The 14,407-nt window shown below is 44.2% G+C and overlaps 1 protein-coding gene across 1 annotated transcript in view; it reads right to left on the reverse strand.

The window, feature by feature from the left end:
• Positions 1 to 1,748: 1,748 nt before the first annotated feature.
• LOC121296559 ((E3-independent) E2 ubiquitin-conjugating enzyme UBE2O-like) overlaps positions 1,749 to 14,407 on the reverse strand; it is an 18,651-nt gene continuing 5,992 nt past the window's right edge. Inside the window, exons 3-19 of the mRNA XM_041222259.1 lie at positions 13,663 to 13,773; positions 13,212 to 13,309; positions 12,839 to 12,902; positions 12,575 to 12,718; positions 11,857 to 11,966; positions 11,394 to 11,544; positions 10,976 to 11,090; positions 10,331 to 10,637; positions 9,524 to 9,678; positions 9,212 to 9,324; positions 8,927 to 9,058; positions 8,256 to 8,345; positions 7,259 to 7,904; positions 6,920 to 7,056; positions 6,367 to 6,570; positions 6,101 to 6,158; positions 1,749 to 5,615 (exon numbers count right to left, since the gene is read on the reverse strand). Coding sequence (XP_041078193.1) covers positions 4,921 to 5,615; positions 6,101 to 6,158; positions 6,367 to 6,570; positions 6,920 to 7,056; positions 7,259 to 7,904; positions 8,256 to 8,345; positions 8,927 to 9,058; positions 9,212 to 9,324; positions 9,524 to 9,678; positions 10,331 to 10,637; positions 10,976 to 11,090; positions 11,394 to 11,544; positions 11,857 to 11,966; positions 12,575 to 12,718; positions 12,839 to 12,902; positions 13,212 to 13,309; positions 13,663 to 13,773 — 3,330 coding nt within the window. The 3' untranslated portion in view covers positions 1,749 to 4,920. The remainder of the gene's footprint in view (positions 5,616 to 6,100; positions 6,159 to 6,366; positions 6,571 to 6,919; positions 7,057 to 7,258; positions 7,905 to 8,255; positions 8,346 to 8,926; positions 9,059 to 9,211; positions 9,325 to 9,523; positions 9,679 to 10,330; positions 10,638 to 10,975; positions 11,091 to 11,393; positions 11,545 to 11,856; positions 11,967 to 12,574; positions 12,719 to 12,838; positions 12,903 to 13,211; positions 13,310 to 13,662; positions 13,774 to 14,407) is intronic.

Genomic DNA, 14,407 nt, shown 5'->3' on the forward strand with positions numbered 1-14,407 from the left:
AACAAAAGATAGATCAGATAATGATTCAATTAAAAGCATAGGACACTGCCTGGTTTGTAGAGCAGAGAATGATTAAAAGGGTCTGGGTTATTGATGAAGTTTTGCATGAGAGACCAGTCCCATCATGGCATTGTTAACTTACACATAATTACAACACAATACTTCATGCAGATCAGCCAGTGAGGTACTGGTCCAATCCACTGCTTGCCATTGTGTACAGCATTCACCAGACTGTGTCTGGCGATGTCTTTCTGAAATGTGATGGCAGGTGTGTGCTGGACTTGAAAAGGCACGCTCCTTAAGTTATGTGACTTTGTTGCAGTGAAGTTCGCCGTCTGAGTTTTAGAAGCTGATAAAGCATTTCCTCCCTGTACTTGAACTGCAGCACTGGCACACAGTATCCGAGTCCTTTGTGCACCTTGCAGGAGTTTGGATCCACAGTATGCACACAGTATCCATGCACCTTGCAGGAGTGGGGGAATGAATAGCCCTGGCTCTCTGTGTGTGTTTGTGTGAGAGAGCGAGACGGGATAGGGGTGTGCATATCAGTTCTGCTTTTCTAAAGAAACAGAAAATTATCTCCTCTCACTCCAGGGAGTGTCAGTTTCACACGGACAGGTACGCTGGTTGTCAGGGAGACTGCAGTGCTGGCACTGGTTGCCTTGGAAACAGCACGGGCAGCCCTTTACCTTTGCACTTTAATAGCATTTTGGAGTATCAGCCTGCTGGAGAATGTGAACGATTACATTTTTCAATGAAAAGGAAAGAACAAATCAGATAATGGAGCAGCAATACAAGCTCTCGATGCAGCAGGACACTGTGTTTAAACGAAGACTTCACAAGGCTGAAAGGGAAGGGTGCAGATCATATTGATATGTGCTGTGGAGTTCCCTATCAACCGAGCTGCCAACAAAGCAAACCAGACACGCCCTAACAATCACATGACCTGCTTCTGAGGGAAAGATGCAGCTTGTAACTGGGAAGTAGGCTTGAATGAAACTATAAACTGAAATTTGATTTTGAACTCTAACCTCCTAAATCTGTTTGCTGTGTAATCAGAGCTGAACAATGTGATTTCTCAACAGCAACCTTCTTTCACCTACATCACAAGCCTTTTATCGTAACATGCAGCGTGAGCTGCTAAACCCGTTTCAGAAATGTTACCTCTTTACAGAAAAAGTGGATGTCATCTCACAGCATGTTTAGACCAGTTCATTTAATTATCTGTTCAACTATATTTGTATGATTATATTTTTACACTTAGAAGCCTGTAACTTTTTATAATGAAGAACCAAAATATGAAATACTGATTTTTTAATAAAAAAATGTATTTACATTAATGATAGAAAAGCTCTCTCTCTCTCTCTCTCTCTCTCTCTCTCTCTCTCTCTATATATATATATATATACACACACACACACACACACACACACACACAGTATACAAACAGCAGAGGTACTTCTAGGCCTTTGATGCTGTGGCAGCTACCCTTGGATCGCTAGACTGAACGTATAGCACAGCGAGGAAGCTCTTGGGTTACACTGACAGGCAACATTCAGAGGTCGTGTGCTAGAACTGAGATTTTCTTTCAGCAAACAGAAAAAAAAGTAAAACATATAAATAATTTCCATATTTTCCAGTGGATTGATTTAGAAGAGATTAAACAGTTTGAATTAAGGACCTCATATTGGCCAATTACTCTGCTCCATTTCCTATCTTCTACTTAACCTTCAGGCACCAGGATTGAGTCGGTTTATCCATTTATTATCCTTTATTTACCAGAATAAGTTTAAAGGTAATAGTTCAAATACAGTTCTAGGCTGTATAATATTTTACACAAGGACTGCATAATAACTAGCTTTCATTTTAGCAGAGCATTTACTGATTCCAGAGAACTGCCTTCTTTACAAAGGAGTCCTGTGGCAATGATAGCTGCAGAACTGCAGCAGCGTTACCCTTGTGCCAAACGCTGCACGTTTACAATGAAACTGTGGAAGTCATTGTTGAAAAGACATCTAAAACACTTGAAGGCTGGAGGAACTGCCTGCTCCGGCTGTGCGTAAACGGTTGAGTTTATTTATTTGTTTCTTGCATGTTCTTTATTATTTTGTCATTTAAAAGAAAGGAACACCTGGCTGCCATGCTTCTGCTTGCACAGTACAATTTAATGTATCGCCTTTTTTTTTTTTTTTTTTTTTTTTATACATGTTCTGTAATGCAACCAAAATCATTGGCATGTAAAAAAAAAAAAAAAAAGAAATAACAAAACACACAGCAATTTATACATAAAGAATACTCAAGCCTTCACATTATCACGTCAACATTTTTTTTTTGTACTTTTCTTGTATAATTCTGACTGCTGTACAGAGGAATCAGGCTACAAACTCTATTTTAATTTGGTACCCTAACCGGCCGCTGTGCAAAACGTTTACAGCATACAGTCCTTTTGTCTGCGTCGCCATTTCTAAGGCTCGAAGCAACAAGTTTCATGCTTTGGTTGTACCTTTAAATTATGCTTATTTTTACATATTATCCACATACACAAGGAATATTACATAGCTTTGTGTGCTTTGATTCTTTTCAGATCTAGCTTCACATTGTCTACAGAAACAATCTGGAGCTGCAATAACAAAAACAAAACAAAAAAACATAGCAGCCAAAATGAAGAACAAATAAATAAATAAATCCCAGGCTTACAGGCAGCAAATAAGATCAGACAAATACAACATCGCATTTGAAGAAAGATCGCTGGCCCAGTCAGACACTAATGCAATAAAAAAAAAAAAAACTACATACTCTTATTGAACTGAGCACATTACAACTCCCAGCATTTCAACTGTCAAAAGTGAAGAATCCCCTCTAAGGTGTGAATAGAAAACGGGTCTCCTTTTTTTTTTAAACGCTTGTTTGTGTCAGTCCAATAAAAGTCCTGATACTTTTTAATTCACTTCTTTAAGAAATAAACCCCGCCCACCCCCTCTGCTACAACAGCTGGATATTACTGTGGAAGCGATGTTCATGCTGGACTGGGCAAGACGGCTCCTTGTGCTTCGATCCCCCCCTTTTCCAGCTCCGAAACGGGAAATGTGAGGCGGCATCATTTCCCAAACAGGCTCTCCCGAGGTTAATAAACTGACTGCCAAGCCTGTAAACCTGCACCGTTTCATCCCTGTTTTCAAGCTTATGTAACTGATATCAGATCGATTCATTTCAGATGAGATATTGAGAGAGCATGCACATATAGATAGAGGATCTATTTTGGTCATCTTGTTTAAAAGGTAAAATACCCAGGACAGCACACACTGTGTGTGTGTGTAATTATATATATATATAAGACACACACACACTCCAAACCATTCTGCTAATATAAAGTACACAACAGATGTGGTAGGTACCCTTTTGATTCATGCCAGGTTGTGCTACCCAGATTAATAAACAGGCTGGATGCACTGTAGCCACTGGCTCGGCTGGTAGGATGCACCAGCCATGATGCCAATTGTGTTCAGATCCTGCCCAGGGAAGATACTGCCCACCATTCGCCAAATGAAGGTTATTTTTTTCTGGTTGCTACTGAACACACCCTGAAGCTTACAGAAAGAGGCTTATTCCTTGAAAGCAGCAGCAGATGAGGATCCCAACGCCTTGTTAGTGATTATGCATGCTAATGGAGATCCTGCACGAGGTGTAAACCCCAGCACCTCCCCTAACCATCAAACTGAGAAAGTACTGAGTGCACCTGCAATCCAAACACTTTGCCCCCGCGCCAAGAGCTACAAACAGCAGAAAGGCTGGGCTGAGGTTATCAATCCAGTAGATTAGATTAAAAATAAATAAATCCATCCTCAGCAGAATGCACACCAATGCACCCAATTATTATTACTATGTTTTTTAATGGAATCTAAGTTTATTGAGCCAGTTAGGGAGAGTTCAGATCTTTTCACAACTAAACTCTTCACACACACACACACACAAGTGTTTTCTTGCTGTTCCTGTCAAGGTTTCCCAGTATAGTCCATCTCCTGCAGGATGTTTGCACACAGCTGTCTATTCTCACCATGCCTGCTTGCTCACTGCACTAGCGGTTCAAAGCGGTTTGAAACAACAAAAGGACAGTTTCAGCTCCCATCGTTCTTTTTGTTCAGGACAATGGTTTGGTTTTAGAAACACAAATGCAATTACTGAATTCTCCATGGTTTGGAATTGGCTGTGCTGTGTGTAGCACAGGACTGCTATGGAACACAGCTATACATTAATAATAACTATCATCATCATAATAATAATCATAACACCTTTAAGCTCACTTGTACCTGGTTCAGGACCCGACCACAATTCAGGACCCAAACAGAATCAAGACATTAATTAAATGTTTTTATTTGACACTTCTAATTTTGTATTATTTTTTTTAATATCATTAAAGACTTTGCATTGACAGCTTTTTTTTTTGTGCAAACCCTTTTAGATATATTACTATATTGTTTTTAAATTAGATTAAGATCACCACCCTCCAACCCCAACTCTGATACTCAGTTTGGAGAATGCTTGTGAGCATACAGATGCGAGTAACAGTCTTGGCACTATCAGTGTTCTTCAGTGTGCTTTATAATGGGGACCCCTCTACCTCTCCAAGCTTCAGGGGCTTGTGTAAATCAGGCCTGCTTTTTTAACTGTATTTCTTATAACTCTAGCAAGAGCATAAAAACAATCTGATTAAAATCTTTTGCAGCTTGTACTGCATGTTATACTTAATGGGAATTTGAGCCTGGGCTGGTGGGTGGGTCCCTGGTGTGTATAACCCTGACTGCTGGAGAACACTGATTTAACAAAGGGGAGGCAGAGGGATGAAAGGAGGCAGTTGTATTGGGGTGGGGTTGGTTGTGGGGCAGGTAGGGAAGGGAGAGTGCAGAGGTCAGACGCCCATTCTTATTTGTCTTCTCTCCTCTCTGGTATCCCAGCAGCAGCCAAGGCAGCACGGTAGTGCTGCAGGACCCCGCTGATGCTCTTAATAAATCCTTTGGAGAGTGGGAAGAGAGGGAAGCCGATGTCTGGATATCCTCGCTTCTCCGGCAGGAAGCTCCGGTAGCTCTTTCTCCTCTTCTTTGGTTTGACGCTGGGCTGGCCCCCTGCAGAGTCCTGGGACATCCTCAGCTCCCCCGGTCCTGCCGCTGCAGCCCCACCCTCCGCTGCCCTGGCCGGGCCGGCACCCTCCGAGTCCAAATGCTGGCTGGTCTCCTGGGGGGAGGTGGTACAGGCTCCCAGGCCGGAGTCCTCCAGCTCCTCTTCCTTGGCCTCTGAGCAGGCAGCGGGTGCAGAGAGCTCGTCCCCGGGCTCCGGGGTCCTGCTGCACTCCCTGTGGCCTAGGCTCCGCTCGGCCAGCTCGTTGAGCTCCAGCCAGGTCTCGATGCGGTGCACCAGCCGCCAACCACTGGCGGAGAAGTGCTCTCTGATCTCCTGCTGGAAGACCTCCACCGGCCTCTGCAGCAGCTGGGTCATGGACTGGACCATCTTGATCAGGGCCATCTCGTTGTAGCAGCGGCTGTTCTCGTAGCCCTCCTGCAGACCCCTGTCGCTATCGAAGCCAGCCTCGTTGTAGTACGGCTCATTGACCAGGATCAGCCCTGCACAGACATAGCAACACAGTCAGCTTGGGCCTCACTGTGCTACCAGTGCGTTCCAGGTTAAAAAAGATAGGAGATGTGGCTGTTGTGTAAGAATGGGGCCAGTAGGTGAACGTTAAACATGTTACCCAAACCTCAGCTCACCTATAAAATTCAACATTCCTGCGTGAACCCGAGCCAAACCAAAGCCTTTAACCCAACAGTAACAAAAAAACCTTTGCAAAGCAGATGCTGCAAATACACTGCATATACTAAAATACAATACAAATGTGTCAAAACAACAGCATCTGCCAGAACGGATGCAGCAGAGAGTCTGTAGCCATTAAACAAGCTATTAATAAACAACACAAAAGAAACCCTTTCAAAACCATCCCCTACCCAAAAACGAAACTGGAAACATAACGGAAAAAACAATAAACTATATTAATTATTACAAACAGAGAAGTTAATTGATCTGCTCTCTAGCTGTGAGATTCTGGACTTGCCTTGTATAGAGATCAGCACTTGAAGGAGGCTGGATTTGCTCGTCCATCTCTCCGTTCCCTGCAGAAAAAAAAAGAGCAAAATAAAATCGGTTTTTAGAATTAATATTGTTCCCTTGATATAAGCAACTTTGACAATTGCAAACCAAAAAACACACATATATACATACAGTTGCCTGAAAGTTATTTTGTGTTTCAATGTCTGTAAAGAGAACCCCTGATGCTTGCCAAGGCAAGCTGTCCTGTAGTAATGATGGAGGCTGCATTACCTTCCCGATCCAGGTGCCCAGCAGGCTGACGCACACCTTGCCGTTGTCGTACAGGTTGGGGTTGAGCCGGCCGCTGCACTGGGACAGGTACCGAAACAGTGGAGGGACTGCAGGGTAGATGTTTGGCAGCTGGATATCAAACAGGAATACCCCACCCTCGTACGGGGTGCGCGTCGGCCCTTTAATCAGCGCTGCAAAGAGGTCCTGGAATAGACAGCATGCAAGATCAGAGTCCAATACACAAGCAGATACTTTCCTTGCAGTTACTGCTGTCTTCAATCACATGCTTAAGTGCAGCAGGGATATGCTGCACTGCCAGCGGCATGCTGACATGCATCAACTGTTTATTTCTGCTGATGTTAAAAGATCTTTTCTAAGCATCAGCTTTTTTTTCCTAATTAAACAAGCCACACTAACAGACTCAGAACACACTGCTGAAGGGCGTTAATAGTCGATGAATGCTGACTGGAGGCCCTGAATGTTAATTACCTAAACCCCTTTTGGAGAAAACCCAGCTTAGCCTTGGTGTCAGGAAGCTAGATGCATCACTTACCATTCTGCTTTCAAAAGTTTTGACCATGATGCCGTCGGGAAGAGATGTTGCTAGGAGTGCCATCTCCTTTCTCACTGTGCTAAAGAATTTCTTAGCCTCTGCTGGCTGGAATTCCATTTTCTTAAAAGCGTGACTATCTGCAAAGTCACAAGAAAAATAACCATAAAAAATATTGGCATCCACACTCTATTAAACTGAATCCCTCCCAAAAGAGCCTGTAAGGCAATATTAAAAAAAAAAAAAAAAAAAAAAAAAAAAAACAGAACCATCATCATCACAGGGTGGCCCAAGATCACAAGCAAACAAACACAGAGAAACAGAAGGCTGCTGTGGGTGTACCTGGAGCCCATTCCAGCACTGAGAAGACCTCTCCCTTGGCGCTGGTGAAAGTGACCCCCGGCTTCCCCCCGCTTGGCTGGCAGAGCACGGGGGTGTCGCTGGGCCACTCGGAGCGGACGGGGGTCTGGGGCTCCTGGCTCTTCTCCTCCTTTTCCTCCATCTCGGCCACGGCCTCCATTTTCTCCTCCTCCACAATGGCCACGTTGTCCAGTGTCTTCTTCAGGTTCTCCTGCAGTTTCTTGATGTCGTCCAGGAACCTCTTCTCCTTGGTCTGCTTCTCGGGCTCCACGGTGGGGGAGGTGGGCGAGCCGGTCAGCAGCTGCTCCACCGTCATGTTCTTCAAGCTCTCCAGGATCTTGATGGCCTCCTTCAGCTCCTTAAAGACCCTGGGGGTGCCCTCTTTGGGCAGCTTCCCTGCAATGGCAGCCGCGGCCGCTCCCACAGCACCCTGCAGCTCCTCCTCGGGGGGTGCGGTGGGAGTGGGGGCCGGGGCGGACTCACCTGGGTGGTCCTCCTCGGTCACCCCGTTGTCAGTCTCCCAGCTGTCGCTCTCATCCTCCCACTCCTCCGAAGAGGCTCCACTGCTGCTTCCTTCCACAGAGTCGTAGTCCGATTCTTCGATCTCAGACTCCACGTTGTACAGGTGCTGGGAACGGAGGGAGGAAGTCAGTTAGACATTATCAACACTAATGCCGACTAACGAGCAGAGCGTTTTCACGAAAAAACAAGAACAAAACAAAGATGTTCAGTCAAACACAAAAAAAGCAGCATGTGTTTGCATCTGAACTGCATTAGCAAATCTGTCAGTGCGCGGCGACAGGCAGGGGTTTAATGTATTGGCAGGACACTGAATCAATCAACAGCTTGTCTGGAGCTTCCTGCCTAACTGCTGACAGCAGGACCCCTCACATGCCGCAGAAAAATAAGGGAATTTCAAATATTCAGAAACAAGGTGGTCCACAAAATGTGAACAGCGATGCAGTCAGGCTTGGTTTACCTGCGGCAGTACAATGGTCCTGGAATTATCTGCCCACACCACCTCTACTTTGCTGCTGACATCGACGCGTGCCACCTGTCCCACCGAGGGCTAAGAGAGAGAAAGAGAATCCGCTCTCAGTCCTGTACAACACACATGCAGATTCTTGCAATCTGCCACATAGATACATCTGATTGTGTACCAAGTACTAGGTCCAAAAAAAAAAAAAAAAAAAAAAAAAAAAAACACACACAATCTAAAAGTTTGGTTATCAGACTTTCAGGGAAGGAAGTTTTGCAGGTGGAGAGAAGTCTGGCTCAGGCTAGCATTATCAGTTGCCGTCATTCATAATGACAAATGGCGGCCTTTCACAGAAACTAAAGAAAATATCCCTGTTTGAAACCAACAAGCAGAAGAGAGAATGAAAATTTGTTACTCAAACGGCTGGTTTGACTGACCGCAATCAGCACTAGCACTCGCCTTGAACTACCTAATGTTAATTCAGGTAAGGCACTTGAAGATTAGTGCTAAACTTTAGGACAGACATTGGGAGAGACTTTGTGTGACGCATGAGTATTTCATTCTTAATTAGAAAACACTCTTCAGCTTTACATGGATTCAGATCGCTTCGCTCCATCCAGCACCCAGCCCATTGAAAGCAGTTCTGCTGAGTTCCTGCTCCAGACGGTTACCTCATTCTCCCGGTCAGCAGCCAGAGCCTCCTCTGCATTCCCTATCCTGATGACAATGTCAGTGGTTCGGAAATGAAAATCAGGGTGGTCTGCAATGTCATACACACTGACATCCTCCTCTTCTCCGATTACCTGATGATTAAAAAAAGGCGGCATAAGAATAAACTGAGTTATCTTTTAGTGTGGTGGAAGCATTAGTCATGTAAGATGAATAGTTTTTATATTTAGAAAGAGACAAAAAAAAAAATCTGTGCAGTGGTGGAAGTGACAAGAATGTTCACCAACCTCAACATCATCACCGCTTGGCTTCAGTTTAACCCACTTCACAGAGCAGGTTCGACCTTTGTGATCACCAGACTGGATCACCCCATACATGCCTGGGTCTTGAGGTGCTTGAGCTTTAAACAAAAAATGAAACAGACACAATAACTCAATAGCAGTGACATGAAGAAATATATAGAAGTTAATATGCTTCAAAAGGATGCATGTTTGATACATTTTTTTTAAAATGTGTTTTACATTTTACTAATAAAAGAATACAAATGCATTGCACTGTGGGACAGGTGCAGGACAATGAAATAGACAAGAGAAACATACAGCGCTTATCAACAACAAAATCCCCCGGGCAGAACTCGTTGTTGTCCAGATGATGGATGGGTAACAGCTCGTTGGATCTGATATCTGTCTCCAGCGTTCCGTCCTGCCACATCACATCTGCGGATGTCTCTGTTGAAACGACCTCCACTGCGACCCTGCAGAGGATCAAACCCAGCCATTAGAGGAGCATGCAGAGGCTTGAGGAACTGGTGCGCTGATGGAATGCGCCAGCGGACTGTGTCACATTCTGCAGGGTTGGAAATAAGACTCTTATTGCATAGCAGTCTCCCCCATTCCAGGTTTTAAAATGAGCCTGATTAGGCCAGGTGTGTCTTAAACGCCCAGAAAAACCAGGAATGGATCAAACTGCTATGCAATGGGATGGAGTCTGATCTCCATCCCCGTACGGTATTAACTTTTTATTGTAGGGCAGTACTTTCAGGATTCATTTCCCATGTAAATATCCAACTGTTTTTCCAGCCCAAGAAGAAAAAAAAAAACCTGAACAAAAAATCACTGTTTTAAGAGGCTTGAGACAATAAAGTGCCAGTTAATGAACAATAAAAGACTAAATTCACCGATATAACAATGCTGACATTCCAACAAGACAGTGCTACAACTCCCAGAGCCAGCCAGCTTCTTGTTTTGATTGGTACACCTTGTTTGTTTCTTGGAATAAGGGAATCGCTTGGCACACACGTACAGCGTGTTACACAGACCCTAGGGAGCAGCAATCGCTTAGCACACAAGTACAGCGTATTACAGACTCTACGGAAGATGCTCGGGTAGGAGGAAGGGGTTACTTGCCTGTCCCCCGGTTTCAGATCGCGGGAAATCTTCTTGTTCTTCTTCTTGTGTTTCCTCTTGAGGTTGCGGATGGAGAGGGGGATGCTCTTCCTGCGGCCGCTCTGGGAGGAAGCCGTGGAGCTCGCGGATGAGGTGACCGAGCTCGTGTCATCTGTGTCCTCCGCGCCCTCATCATCCGCGTCCTGCTCCACCGACTGGACCCACAGGTCCGGGGCAGCCTGCCTCAACTCCCCCGGCACCGGCCCGTTGTTGGTGCAGCCCGGCTGGGTCACTCCGTTCACCTGATCATCTCCGAGCTTCCCATCCCCTTTCAGAAAGGAAGAAAACTACGCTGACAAGGTTGTCTTAAAAATAAACACACAAGGGTGTTGACATAGAAGGTGGGTTTCATTGTAGACATAACCGTTGTCACTGGACGTCTGTGTTTTTCAGGTGTGAAATGAGGAACACATTCATTATGACGTATGGTGCAGTGTCCACGAGGAACGCATTCTGTAACCACACTACATATTATATGATGCTATTGTCTACAATGTCTGGCTTCAGGGACACACTGTGTAACAGCAGTGCCCCCCAGGTTTCAATTATTAACATGCAGTCCAATCTGGTCTCTACATTTCTTTTTAAAACAATTATCAAAGTTACCTTCTTCAGGTTTCTCTGGGCTTTCCGTATCTTCTGCAGGCTGGCCCCCTGAGGCCCGACTGTCCGCCATGCTTGTAGTCTTCTTCCCAATCTCTTTCTTCAGCAGTCTCTTTACCTGCAGAGTTGGGGTAGATCAGGTTTAGTGGCAAAACACAAATTAAAACGTCCTATCTTTTGGAACATGTTGACTTAAAGAATATTGTCCAACACAATATATTTACATACACGTGACAAGTTTTATGAAACGAACCTTGAAGAATTAGCTCAAGAACTGAAAGGTTTGTGAATTTATGTAGCAAAATCACAAACAGCTTCTACAGCCTGATCACGAAGCTGCTGAACTGTGTGCACCACACATCCCCCGATAAGTAGTGTACCCGCAATTTCTCATCGTCTCCTCCTGTCGTTTCATACAAACCTTTTTGGCCACCGAGCCGTCCGGTAAGATAGTAGTCCCCTCCGGCCCTTCACAGGTTACCTGGGTCACATCTCCTTTAGCTGGGAAGACGTACAGGCATCTCTCTCCCAGCAGCCACTGAGCATGGTCATAGTAGCCCAAATGCTTTACCCTAAAATACAATAAAATAAACAAATAAACACTTATCTGGTACGTTTCATTTACTCAAGTTCAGTTTTCTAATCACGTCTGACTGAAGGTTACCACCAACAGTTCTTCAAACCCATAAACTGGGTCATTAGATTGTTAGAAAAAAACTGGGCTGTTTTTGGCCAATCAGAAAGCAAACAGAATCAGGTTGCCTACGAATACAATTTTACATGATTTTGAGCCTCTGTTTATTTCCTCAGATAAAATGAATGAACTTTAAAATTAAAACACTCTGCTTGGTCCCTAAAACCACAGACAGCAATGCAAAACCCACCTGGACAGGTTTTCCTGGGTGATGACTGAGGCTGGAGGAAACACGCTCTCAGCTCCCCCTGGACAGAAACTCTTTGTAATCCATGTGACCTTCAGCTCCACCACCTGCACCTGCATCCCGGACAAAACCAGGGGAGAGAGAAGATGGAAAACCCATCTGAAAACCTGAATCACCACAAAGCAACATGCTTGTTCTGCACACACTGCTGTCAAACTTGAAGGTCTATGGACGATGTGATTGCATGCACACAGACAAACATCACCTGTCTTCATGCCAAAACCCAGCTACAATCCCAACTGCTGTATCACCAGATACTGAAAATAAGAGCTAAAACCATAGAAAACTACTTAATATTAGGAGACAGTTACTATGAGTGCCAACCTAAATCCCAACTGGTTGGCTTGTTCCCCAGCAGGCAGCTGTAATAAGCAAGAACTTCAAAGCAGTCTCTCCACTGCTCAATGCGAGAGCTCCCTCATACCCCAATAGTAAAAGTAACAATGATCTACATCCCAAGCCATATTTTTCAGTGCCTCAGGGTACAGAGCTACGAAGAGTGAGCTGCAATGTGCTCACATAGTTTAATGTTTCAATTCTCTGCTGCACCACTACTACAGCAATATGCAGCAGCAATAATAATAATAATAAATACATTAATTTGCTCCACCTGTAGAATACAGAACTACATTAGAGAGAAGAGCCTCCGGGGAAGACGTACCTCCTCAACCACCACCCTGAACTTGCTCTTCTTACTGAGGACTGGCTTGACGCCGGACAGCCACTGCACGCTGGAGAACACCTTGGAGGGGCCGATCAGCACCTGGCCAGGATAAAACCCATACGAGTCGTCGAAGAAAAGACCCTGCAACGAAGAGAAAAAAAAAAAACGACACGCAAACCATCACACTAAAAATCTGAGCAGAACATCCTTTTAAATCTTAACGTCTTTCTTCTGCTTAAAACACAAGAGAAGTGGGCTTACCGAGTCACTGACGTGGGGACAGACATCATAGAGTTTCGACCCGTCTTCTGTGTTCATTGAGCACCTGTAATCCAACACATAAGCTTGCTGTTAAACACAACAGCAGCTGTTTCAGGAGGCAGCCATGGTGGCTAAAACTATGTAAAATATCACAGTGGCAATTTAACTGCATCCAAATAGAGGTGCCCAACACTAACAGGGTAACAGAGAATTCCAAATGGATTACTGTGCCGAAGCCTGTCTAGGTGTCCTGCAGGGAAGCTTCGTTCACTATGAATGAAGACACAGAGCAGAGAAAAGTGGATTTCTGTAGTGCGTGTGCAGGACGACTCAAAAGGGATTCATATTAACGAATACATAAATAAATGCATACCTGGCTCCATTTGATAGCTTCAGAATAATATGATTCTTCAAGTCATATACTTTTCCGAGCCACGAATCGTAGGCTATGTAGTCACCATACATGAATGGCTGAAATAAAAATATACACTTTTACATTAAATACAAATGTGAAAGTATTTCTTTGGGCCATAATGGGGAAAATACATATAAAACTTTGTACACTTTTGGACTAAATCCAAGAGGGTTATTTTCAATGCCTCTAAAAAAAAGTCTTTGTTCATGACCAATTTTATTTAAAAAGCATATCAATGATACTGTAGACTGACTGAGCGACACGATAGGACAAGGTTACAGTTATTCATATGCTTTTTATGAAACGCCTTTCCAGTGGCTAGTTGTAAACTCCTCTTACCCGAGTTACTCTGCGCACAGATATGTTAAAGGCACATTCTCTGTCATTCCACTGTGGAAACGGTACTCACCCAGATGTGCTGCAGATCTCTGCTGTTCACTGGGTACAGAACACAGTTAGTCCCCACGAGCTTCACGGCACATTTAATGTTGATGTCCACTACCGTTCCACATTGGCTTTCCTGCAAACCAGGTACAAGAGATTCACTGTAGCATTACCAAAACGCTCTGGAGAAATTCCTTGGCTAGCATACAGTTGGCCCGGCTACTTTTGCCCTTCACTACATTTGCTCATACAAAATGTTTTGACTTAATTAAAGCATGGGTTCATTCTGAAAGGCCAGTGTATTTGCAATGGTGGTGGTCTATTACAGTAATAGTTAAGGCTGTGTGAGGCTGTGCACAGCCAGTTCTGAGAACCTATTAACCTCTAGTAGAATCAACATTAACAAAAGAAATGACATTTATTTTTTTTTTAATTATGTCCAAGTCACATCAGCAGTCCTGCCACTCATAAAACTGTCATGATGACACAGCAGCTGGTAATGCACTTAGAATTAAAATGCATATGAATTTAAAGAGGCTTATGCAGTCAAAACGATGCTCATTGCTGGATCACATTTCGTATTTAGCAGAGCTAATAGCCAACACGCCAGACAGTGGAGCTCTCCAATACAAGAAGGAATGTTTCTATTGCACAGCGCAATGGTGACTCGAGGCTGACGAGAGCTACTGTTCAAAAATGAAATGTTAGTCCTGTTTGTAATTCAAACATGCTGCTAACCCTCACAGGCACCTACAAGGCCATGTAAAAGG

This window comes from Polyodon spathula, chromosome 21 (genome assembly GCF_017654505.1).
Source record: "Polyodon spathula isolate WHYD16114869_AA chromosome 21, ASM1765450v1, whole genome shotgun sequence".
Lineage (NCBI taxonomy): Eukaryota > Metazoa > Chordata > Actinopteri > Acipenseriformes > Polyodontidae > Polyodon > Polyodon spathula.